This window comes from Sphaerodactylus townsendi, linkage group LG09 (genome assembly GCF_021028975.2).
Source record: "Sphaerodactylus townsendi isolate TG3544 linkage group LG09, MPM_Stown_v2.3, whole genome shotgun sequence".
NCBI classification, from domain to species: Eukaryota; Metazoa; Chordata; class Lepidosauria; order Squamata; family Sphaerodactylidae; genus Sphaerodactylus; species Sphaerodactylus townsendi.
In genome coordinates this window covers 27,585,557-27,597,202 of record NC_059433.1, presented here as the reverse complement: position 1 = coordinate 27,597,202, position 11,646 = coordinate 27,585,557, and the positions used below count along the sequence as shown (strand labels likewise).

The following is an 11,646-nucleotide window of genomic DNA, read 5'->3' as shown; positions in this document are numbered from 1 at the left end:
TGGAAAACACAACTTCTGTCAGATGAAGGCCCTGCAATTAGCAAAAAATTATGTACAAGAGCCAACCTATTATCAAAATTTGGTTCAGTCTTCTTGTCCATTCCTTCCTGGAGAGTTAAAGTCCATGGTTTAATACGAATATACCATTTAAAAAAGATAACATACTTATAATGGAAGAACATTAATTGATTCTCTTCCATTTTTTGGACCTCATATTCAAAAGTCTCTAATTTTTCAGTTTTCTTTGACTGCTATAACTAGTTAGAAAACCGGGGAGGGGGGGAAGGGCGAGAAAGTTAAAGAACTGGATTAGCCAACCCTAACATTTAATGTAGAAGTTAAAGAACAAGATTATCCATCCCTAACACTTAATGTAGAACTTTTAGTAACCAACTTAATTAATCAGGATATTTCCTGAAGCCCATAAACTCTCACTGAATATGAATTGGATGGTAGGGACTTTTTTATGTTTGTCATAAAGGACTTTAATCTCAATGACGAGGGAAGTGAGCGGCAAAAGGTGAACAAAACCTGCTACATTTATTCAGGATGGCCACCAAAGTGGATATAAAGCTGAAACCTGATGATGACCAGAAAGAGAACTTCCATCATTGGCTTGATAAAGGAGGTGGGCAGAGATGGCCACTACTATGGCAGGCAAGAAACTTTCTCTGAACGGTATGTCTTTTGTAATTTTTACTGTGTCTTTTTCCTCATAGTGAGTAAGGGATTTTTTTTTGGTAACTGAACAACGAAATCATCTGGATGGACTTGGATGAGGGCACCATGAATGTAATGATGGCTCTGCAAGGGCAGTATATTCTTCAGAATTAACTACGTAGCGCTTGACCCCGGGCCAACATTTTCAGGAATTTATTTAAAAGTTAAAGGACATTTACAGAGGGCAAAGTTTTGCTTAGGAGGGGAGAATTTTAATGGAAAATCTGGTGAGCTTTCAGATACCAAGATACTGCCCAGAGACAAAAGCTTGGGAAACTATATTACCAGTAGGTTCTAGATATTTTTGAATCCTATAGAATGGAATATAAGTTTCCATTCCAACTTCTGAATTTCCCCCCCCAACTTCTCCATTGTTAAAACAAAAAGTACTGAAATACAAGCTGTGATCTGTGCTGACTCAGTACCAGTGGAAGTCATTTGAGCCATCAATGGGAACATACAATCTTTTTCGGTTACAAACTGAATACCTGATGATTGGTCAAAACCCAGAATATTTCAGTTTGAACATCAGTCAATTCAGGTATAACTATTTGGTTGAGAGGGAAACAAAAAGGGTCTTTTAGTAAAACCACTATAAACTAAAGCAGTAGAAACAAAAAGGATTCTATTGTGTCAGAACTGAATACTAGAAGCCTGGCATCAAAGATTACAAAATATAAGCTTACCAGATACAACAGCTTATGAAATGCAGTTCAATGTTAAGTGGAAAATCTTCAGATTTAGTAAAATTTGTTGGACAAGATATACAACATGGACAGGGGGAAAACCCACATAATCTTTCACAGTGAGAGACAAGGGAATTCTAGTCCCCACTCTGCTTTAAAATTCTTAAGTGGGGTGGGCTGAAGAGTTTGAAAAAGGCTTCCAGAAGTCTTGTCCTCGGCTTAGCAGTTTTAAACGGCTGTTTGCCAACAGCTTGCTGTTGAGGAATGCTGACAAAGGGCTCGCAGCTTGCCCTTCATCCCCCTGCCCCCACCACTAGGAAAACAACCCCAGTGCTCCGTGGAGGTTTCTAAGTGGAAGGAAGATCAGAGTTTGAAATTCTAAGGACTGTTATGAGTCTTGGGGTTAGGGGCAACTTGCCCCTTACACCTGCCCCACCTCAACTAGAAGACTCTATGGTAGTGGCATATACTGAATGTCAGGCTGCTTCTGCACGGCCACGATGGGGGTTGGGTTGGCGTACATGACGCCGACCCAACCCCCCCGGGACCGTTCGCACGAACGGCCCCAGTTGCAACGGGGAGGACGGCGCGGCATCCGCACAGGCTGCGCCGTCCCCCAAACGCCTCACCGTGTCCTCCAGCCTCCGGCGCATCGCACAGGCCGGGGGACATGCCCCCCTGCCCTGCGACTTCCGAACTTCTTTTTCCCTTTTCCTCTACCTTGGCAGTGACCTCATCCGCTGCTTTGGTGTTCAGGGTAGAGTCACCAAGTTGACTATTGGATGGAAGGATTTAAACATAAGACAGGGGCCACTCCTAGATGGCTTATATTTTCCTTGTGAACAATTGCCACTTTTAGGAACTTTTGCCAGGCCGCTGTATTCAGGAGAGCTTTTGCTGAAGAGATCAATGACACCTCGAATCTGATTTATTCGTGATCTTTGTTTGGGGGCTGTATTTTCTGTTACTTACATTGTTTTCACTTTCTGGTTCTATTGTTTGTTGCTATATATTTTATGCTATTTTAGGTAGGCTACCTTAGAAAGAAAGGTGGGTTATAAATGCATTAATTTAAATAAATACATAAAACCACTTTGGCCGAACAGAATTGGGTGTACCTCTATAAACATGATAAAACTTCAGAAGATACACTTGTGTAAAAACAGACCTTATCATCTCTGTGGAGCCTGTTGTTTGTTTCAAGCAAATGTGTAAGCTCTCATCGGTGGAATGTTGGTACTGTCAGGCATCAGATGCAATTTTTTCTTCTTCGTATAGTTTGGAATATAATGCTTGGTGCTCATGTACTGCAACGTTCTGGAAATCAGGAGATATAGTATCCCCTACAACCCTGAGACAGGGCGTCTGTATCTTACAGTGCAATCCGAGGCAGAGTTACTCCAGTCTAAGCACTTTGAATTGAATGGGCTAAGACGGAAGTAACACTCTTTAGGATTGTTCTGTCAGTAACTTTGGTTGGCATTTGTACTATGAACTAATTTGTCATCTGACAGCAACAACGTGTGCAGCGCAAACCTGGAAACTGCCGTCTTCGTTATGGACCAGTTCAAGAAAATGTATAGCTTTACTGATTAATATGATTTATAGTACAATCCTAAGAATACTTTCCTGAGAGTATGCTCCAGTTACTAGATCTATTTAGGCTTGCTCTCGTATACTAAAAGAGCAACTAAAAATAGTAAGATAAGGTTTGTGGAAAGGGAGGGTGTTTAATTTTCGTTTTTGTTACACCAAATGTAATGCTAATACACAACAATGTGTAGTAATTTATTTTATCTCTCAATATTAACTAATGCACTAGAGTTCATGAAATAAAGCAGAGGCAGGGAAATCATGGTAGTTTTACCTTAATGGGACTTAGGTATATAACAGAGCCGTTCCTCTTTCATGTCAGCATTGTCTGCTAACCAGTCAGGGCTTTCCACCCTAAGGGGGGGCGGGAAATCCCCACTCCCTATTTTGTTATTTACATCTGACTTGAAGACCAGTTCTTGCAACCTCAGAAAGACACTCAGTTGGTTGTAGTGAGCATCACACTATTGCTGGTGTTTGGATCACAAAGTCGAATGGCTCCTGGATCCAAATCAAACCCCAAATTCACATCAATAGCTGAAAGGTAGGACATGAACAGTGCACTTTAGGCAGGGTTATGACACAAGTTCAGCCGACAAAGATTTCATTAAATTCAGAGCAAGTATGGATGCAGCAATTCTTACATCTAATCTAACAGATAGTATGGGTTCTGAGGACTCTTGTTTCAAGACCCACTTATGTAAAATGAATAGCTCTGTGATTATAGCAAGCTATGATCTACGAGAAGTGCTTTACGAAGGCATTCCGAAACTCTTCAGATGAATTTCAGTGTATTGCACATCTTTGAAAGCACTTAAAAGTTACTCTGGCAGAAGAATTTAAGCAGCACAGCTGCTAAAAATTTACAGACAAAATCCCCAAACAATCAAAATCTTGGGAATGACCTAGCTACCCTCCTTTCAGTTTAATTTAAATGCCATATGTTTGTAGAGAAGAAAGCCGCTTTGGGAGAAAGTCAGAAAGGAAAAGGACTTCACCTGTCTTTCTACACTCTTACATCTATGCAAATATAATTATACAGTGAAAACAGTGGATTGCTTAGCTTGGGACTGTTTGTCAAAAATTAAAGCAGGAGGCAGTAGACCGCGGAAACATTTGTCTCAAATGTTTCTCATTGAGTGACCTGCTCCTGCTTTTTGTACCTGAACAGGTGTGCTGCTGGCCACTCTGCTGATTACGAACATGTTCCTTTCAAGGAAGTGTGTAACTTCTTCACCTATCTGTCCCAATGGATCGGACAATTGCCAGGTCTCCCTGGGGGATCTTTTTGATCGCGCCGTCAAACTCTCACACTACATCCACTCCCTGTCTGCAGAAATGTTCAATGAATTTGTAAGTACCCTATCACAGAAACGACCTTTTAATCTGTGTTGAAAATGACACAAGCCCTCAAGAACATCTACCTTTGAGCATACTATTTGTCTGGTGTAAACATGCCGCTGAGGCAAAATTCTGAGGCGCAAATATGAAGACATTTTCATTGATAAGCAGATTATAGAGAACCCAAATCATGTGATACATTTTTATAGGGCAGTTTAAAGTAAATTACATTTAACGAGATCATAGATACCACAAAATTATTGCCCTATGTGATTTGTGCATGAATGTCCCTGAGTGCCAAATGAAAAGAAGCTTTTTACTTGTTATAACAATTCTGGCTAGTGACTTTACTAACTGCAGTATTCCCTTATCTTCAGGATGAACGCTATGCTCAGGGCCGAGGGTTTATTGAAAAGGCCATTAACAGCTGCCACACTGCCACCTTACCCACTCCTGATGACAAGGAGGAAGTGCAGCGGATTCATGTGAGTTGTGTCTGTTTTCTTTGGAGGAGTTAGGGAATGTGCATGTGACCTATTGCAGAGCAGAATGCCAACATAACTCAATTCAAATGCTATCAAGATCAGAAATTTAGATTTTTCCCATTTATTTATTTCTGGGATTTTATTTCTGGGATTTGTATACCGCCCTACCCCCGGAGGGCTCTGGGTGGTGGACAGCATATTTACCACATATACAATTAAAAACCCATTAAATTAAAATACAGCGATCAATATAATAAAACAGCATCAGCAATAAAACCCTTATTAAAAACCCTCCCAGAGAGGGGGAGGGGAAAGGGGTCCCATAGATGGTAAAGGGACCCCGAACGCAGGAGAATCCCTGTACCTGCCATCTGACAGAATGTGTGCTGCGAAATCCTTTTTTTTTTTTTTTTTTGGCCATTAAGTCACATCTGACTTATGGAGACCCTGTAGGTTTCTCAAGGTAAGAGATGTTCGGAGGCGGTTTTGCCATTGCCTGCCTCTGCATCATGTCCCGGTATTCCTTGGAGGTCTTCCATCCAAGTACTTGCCAGGGTCAAGGCTGAAAGCATATGACTGGTCCAGCAAGTTCCGATGGCAGAGTGGGGATTCAAACTTGGGTATCCCAGATCCTAGTCTGACACTTTAACCATTGCACCATGCTGCCTCTTCTTGTGAAGCCACACTATACACCTATAAAGAGATCACCATGATTCACATTTAAACCCCCACAAATATTAAATTTATTATGTGGGGTCCAATGGATTGCAAATGGAACAAAATGTTTTCCATCTCCTTCCGCTGTCCTCCATGCTCCCTAAAAAGCAGCTTCTGAGAACCAGGAGATCCTCCCGAACAGCATGGTATGCAACATATATGGAATAGTAGGAAGGGGAAACAAGAAGAAATCACTCACACAAACCAGAAAAATGCCAGTCCACTCGTGGAAGAGGGAGCTTTGGAATCAACATTATACGTCTCTAGCTTTCTTGCCAGCTTACGTCATACTGTCTCAGGGCCCATGTTTGGGGTATAAATACTAGTTCTTGTGTTTGTGTGTGTGTGTGTGCGTCCGTGCACATGTGTGTGTTCTGGATCAGTGCATGCATCCCTAGTTATATCTAGGCTCTTTGCTCCTGGAAACACTGCTCATTTTCCTCTTCAGCGGAACTTTCCCTGGACATCTCTTCAAGACTGGCAACTATCACCCATCCCTAAAACCATATCCACCTTCTTTCCTTTTCTCTTAGTCAACTCTTGTGTGTTTGTGTGTGTGTGTGTGTGTTCATTGCTTAAAATATATTTCCTGGTTTGTTATTTTAATAAAACCATATTTTAATTATTTAGCTGACTGCTGCTTAGAGAGTTTTCACCCAGGACTATCCTGGCATCACAGGTTATCGATCCCAATTACCCCCTCTTGCTCTCTGTCTCCAGCTAATCCCCCCAACTGCCTATTTAGGGCTAACGATGCCATTTCCTTTGCAGGCAAGATCTTTCATTTTGCATGCCATCCATCCAATGAGTCCTCTGCTTCCTCAGAAACCAACATATGAGACTGTGCTCTCTCTATTTGCATTGGCTAGGTAGGCAGTGTTTCGGCACTTGGGCCTTGTAGCACAGCCGTTCTTTCCGTGAAAGAGGCAGGAAAGGGCTGTGCCGCAGGGTAGGTATATTTTGCCGCAGTAAGCAAAGTGGAAAGTGTTCGTGTCAACATTACAGAGGTCTCAAGGGCAGCAAAATGGCTGGGAGGATCCCAGGAAAGCAAAAAAGCCCTTTGATCTTCAAGTTCACCCCAAGCAGTCACAAAAATTTCAAAAGAAATCTTCCCAGCAGCAAAGCTCTTCAAAAGGGGAACCAAACCCCTGCCTGGGCATGTTTACTGTGCTATATGTAGATATTAGAAATGCTTTGGATGAAGTATTAAGTGGTATACCACAGACTACATATCCCATTATGTTCAAATATTTGCAAGATTCCAGACTTCTGAAATGTCTTATTAATGCTCATGTTTTTCATCAGATTAACTGGCATTCTATCCATTATGACTGAACAGAGTGACTTCTACCAGCACATAATACTGCAAGAAAATTGATCAAATATATCTAGGGTATATATCTGTCTACTCACTGTCCAATTTTTTTTTCTTATTAACGTCAGTTAATTTTGTAACAGCCTCTAATAGCATTGCTTATAAAAAGACAGGTGAGTTGAAAGAACACAATAAAAAGAAATTTCAGGCAGAAATTCTAAGGATAGATTAACCATCTCCTGGGTAAGTGTAGACTTACTTAACTGTATCATTTTCTTGCTACTGAGCAGCATGGAGACCTGATAAACATAGTGCTGAGCATGCTCCGTTCCTGGAATGACCCTCTGCTCCATCTGGCCTCTGAGGTTCAAAGAATCAAAGAAGCTCCTGATACCATCCTCTGGAAAGCCGTGGAGATTGAGGAACAAAACAAACAACTTCTGGAAGGAATGCAGAACATATTAGGGCGGGTGAGTTAAAGAAACCCAGAATCCCTTCTAGCCGGGTACTCTTCAGTGGACATATAATGATAGCATAGATGAGCTATTTGGTCCAAAAAGCTTCAGAGAAGTTTTTACAATGCTAAAGGGAAGCTGAAAGCCAGTGGGGTTAAGAGCAGTGGACCCTAATCTGGAGAACCTGTTTGATTCACAACTTCTCCCCATGAAGCCTTCTGAATAACTTTGGGCTAATCACAGTTTTCTCAAAACTCTCTCAACCCACACAGGGGATAATTAGGAAAGGAATTGAGAATAAAACTGCAAAGATTGTCATGCCCTTATATAAAGCAGTGGTGCGACCGCACTTGGAGTACTGTGTCCAGTTCTGGTCGCCACATCTCAAAAAGGATATTGAGGAGATAGAAAAAGTGCAGAGAAGGGCAACGAGGATGATTGCGGGACTGGAGCACCTTCCTTATGAGGAGAAGCTGCAGCGTTTGGGACTCTTTAGTTTGGAGAGGAGACGTCTGAGGGGGGATATGATTGAAGTCTATAAAATTAGGCATGGGGTAGAAAATGTTGACAGAGAGAAATTTTTCTCTCTTTCTCACAATACTAGAACCAGGGGGCACACATTGAAAATGCTGGGGGGAAGAATTAGGACTAATAAAAGGAAACACTTCTTCACGCAACGGGTGACTGGTGTTTGGAATACGCTGCCCCAGGAGGTGGTGATGGCCACTAACCTGGATAGCTTTAAAAGGGGCTTGGACAGATTTATGGAGGAGAAGTCGATTTATGGCTACCAATCTTGATCCTCTTTGATCTGAGATTGAAAATGCCTTAACAGACCAGGTGCTCGGGAGCAACAGCCGCAGAAGGCCATTGCTTTCACCTCCTGCACGTGAGCTCCCAAAGGCACCTGGTGGGCCACTGCGAGTAGCAGAGAGCTGGACTAGATGGACTCTGGTCTGATCCAGCTGGCTTGCTCTTATGTTCTTATGTTCTTAGAGACTGGCAATGCCAAACCACCTCTGAATGTCTCTTGCCTTAAAAACCGTATAGGGTCGCCAGAAGTCAGCTGTAATTTAATGGTGCTTTTTACTACTAAAAGGGAAGCCAGAAAAGCAGAAAATTTTATTTGGTCCAAAAAGCTGCTTGGAGCATGATGCCTACAGAGAGGAAGGAGACAAGTTACTTGCATCTTAGTTTTTTTAGGGAATGTTCAAGGCTATTAGTAAAAGCCTTAAAAAAAAATAAATCCAACGTATGGCAAGCGTACATTTCTCTGGCTGTATTCATATGACATGTTTAGGACTGGTAAACATTTGCCAAGACTGTTGCATACACAGCACAGTTCTTCGAGCTGAATTAAAGGCATCCAGGCACAAGATCGACTGAGTGAAAGCAACAGCATTTTTGAAGTTGATTTTACTAGCTTCTTATGTAAAAAAAAACTAAAAGAGATTTTGCCTGAAATTATATACAACAGATACACTTACGATGAAAGGTCTGTTCCATCACATATTTTGTTTTCATCTTTTCATATGGATACGATGAGTACATGTTATACAAAGTCTGTGTGAGGGCCTCAGTGGCAAACAATTAACCATTTCGGTCTAGAATTAATCGCTGAACTCAGTAGCATGAGCATTAGATGATCAGTAAACAGCTGCATTGTTATTTTTGTTCAAAACTGTGAGGCCTGAACTTGCCCTTCTTCCTACCCTGCCCGTATAATACTGGGACCACTACTGGGACAGTAATGATGGTAGGCACCAGATACACCAGTGTGTAGATGACCCTTACCACTGAGGCAGTAAGGAGCGCCAGATACACACTGGAATTTTTCCATCTGGAGCTCCTGGGTGGGTTTTTTAAGTGCCTACTCACCATTTTCTTGATCTGAAACAACCTGTGGGGCAGCATATGCCTAATGGGCCATATTGACCCTTAGCTTAGCCAATCAGGTATATCACAGGTCCCCAGAGAAATTTTATTTTGGGGGAAAAAACCTGAGAGGGAGGCTTAAATCATGTTCGCAACTCAAATCAGGCCCTGTGCAACTGAAAATTAAGTTTAAAAACAACCACAGGGAATTCCAAACATAGAGCTACCAGTAGGGAGGCAAAATCAACAAAAACATGCATATGATCACGTCAGGTCATCAGTCCCACATCATTCCATCTAACACAATCCTGGTGATTAAGGCCTAAATAAAGCTCTTGACAAATCACAGTATTCATTCAATCATGCTTTTTCATCATCTGGTGAAGTTAGGCCATTCCTTAGATCAGAGATTAGACATGTTCCCCCAACTCTAGAGTAAGTGTGTGTTCCAAAGTCTCTCTCATATGGTGGATGATCATCTAGATAACAGATAGACAATTCATCTCTCAGTGCTTTGTGGCTTGTTTCAATTATTAATTTTTTAAACGAAACGAGTAGGTTGGTTGTAGTGGCAGTGCTTTGATGCCTACCCACTTAAACTGGAAGAATCAATTCAATGCAAATACCTTTAATGGCATATAAATGACAAAAACATAGCATCACAATCTTTCAATTAACATGATTTAGAACGCATAGAAATTACACCAGTTAAAAATTTAGCCACAGCTTCCAACACCTCACAACAGTCATTGTTTAGAAGAAATGTAACCTTCCGTTGATCAGATGCCCTTTCCACTCCACACAAAAGGGGAGCTATATACCTGGATAAGGTATATAGGGAGCTATATACCTGAATAAGGCATAGAAAGGGCACTATAACATCATGTGGGATAGAGATTCCACACAATCCTGATCCCATGAACATTTCCTATCTTTATAAGGGATCCCCAGACGACGTCCTTGTTGGAGGGAGGGAGGTAAAACGAACTGGAAGAATCATGAGGCTGGATTCTGTATTGCTCTGGGAAGGGAGGGGAAAGTATGAAGACATTTTATATTTGGGGCATCAAAAACTAAGCAATGATTATTTCATGTCACAAATTAACGCTGCATTGATGGTCACCCTTAATCTTACAACACCTTTAATGTTGTTGAGTTGTATTGTGTTGAAAGGTTTTGCGCATGCAGAGGAGGGGTCCTCTCGGGGCAACCCTCCAACTGCCCCCTCCTGCTGTTCCTGGGTGTCCTCCATCCTCCAAGGGCAGATGTGGCATTTCAGATTCCCATGAGAAGTAAAATGCCAGGAATACTGAAGTCCTTCCTTGCCCATATCTTTGTGACAAGATCCAACCCATTGTTCTGAGACACGAGTCTTCTTGACGATTTATGAATTGAGCTCACTGCTTCCTCCATTTTCTTCGTTAGGTTCATTCTAACGATTTGGGCAACGAAGTTTATTCTACATGGTCAGGGCTCCCATCCCTCCAGCTAGCTGATGAAGATTCACGTCTTTTTGCCTTCTACAATCTGCTGCACTGCTTGCACAGGGACGCCAATAAAATTGACAACTACTTGAAAGTCTTGAAGTGTCGCCTTATACATAACAGTAACTGTTAAGTAACCTTGACCTCACTTCATTCAAGCATTAGAACCTTCATGCCTGCCGACTTTTAGCTTATTCCTCTTTTGTTGTACACTTGATGGAAGATCTTGTCTGGTGGCACAAGATTCACAGCCACGCTGGTCTTTCATTGTTTTGGATGCAAGAAATTTGTTTCCAGTTTCTGTTAAAACTACTTTACTGCCTCATTGTTGCCATCACATTGATAGTCAAGACAAGCAATAAAAATTTCAAATGATGAGTATATGACAAATCGTGATTAGTTCAAATTTTAAGCACCAGACATGTCTCTTTCCACTCACCAACATCTCCAACATGGTTCAAATTTTAAACTTGGTCTCATCAATGTTCGCAGTTATTGGAAGTTATTTGCTGTCTCCTAAAATTAATGTACTGTCATTTTGTCACTGCATTTAATGCATTGGAGTGTGTTAATAAGTGGTAGGATTTGCCAAAGAGAGAAAAACATGACAGAAAATCAGATCTGAACTTGACTGATTTCATTTTAGGTGGTTATTAATGGCCGCTGTTCCAGCTTTCCCAACATCCTGTTTCAAACACTGGCCAGACAGATGTTTCCAAAAAGTCCACAAGCAATTCATACAAGCAGTAGTCTTCTTCAGTGCGCATCCCTAGCATCTGGAATTTCTATGTCTCTGAATAAGATGTTGATTTAGTCAGCAACACTAACAGCTGTTCGTAGAACTCTCCTCTAATAATGAGTATAACCCTTTAAAAAAAGCTGTTTAAGACCATTTATGCATCCACCACTAACCAAAAGGCTGGTTCTCTAACTGCTTTGCAGTGGGGGTTCCCTGTGGTTTTTTGTTTACACAGG

The 11,646-nt window shown here is 41.5% G+C and overlaps 1 protein-coding gene across 1 annotated transcript; it reads left to right on the top strand.

Annotated features, from left to right (window-relative positions):
• The first annotated feature begins 602 nt into the window (after positions 1–602).
• Positions 603–11,052, top strand: PRL (prolactin). The gene is made up of 5 exons (XM_048508648.1): positions 603–678; positions 4,171–4,352; positions 4,718–4,825; positions 7,148–7,327; positions 10,613–11,052. The coding sequence occupies exons 1-5, from the start codon at positions 639–641 to the stop codon at positions 10,802–10,804; spliced, it is 702 nt and encodes a 233-aa protein (XP_048364605.1). The 5' UTR covers positions 603–638; the 3' UTR covers positions 10,805–11,052.
• Positions 11,053–11,646: the final 594 nt, after the last annotated feature.

Excerpts from the sequence above, each read along its gene's own strand:
- PRL (XM_048508648.1), top strand. The coding sequence starts at position 639 with ATGGCCACTACTATGGCAGGCAAGAAACTTTCTCTGAACG. Across the intron at positions 679-4,170 it reads CAAGAAACTTTCTCTGAACG|GTGTGCTGCTGGCCACTCTG; the intron begins GTATGTCTTTTG and ends GTACCTGAACAG. Across the intron at positions 4,353-4,717 it reads CAGAAATGTTCAATGAATTT|GATGAACGCTATGCTCAGGG; the intron begins GTAAGTACCCTA and ends CCTTATCTTCAG.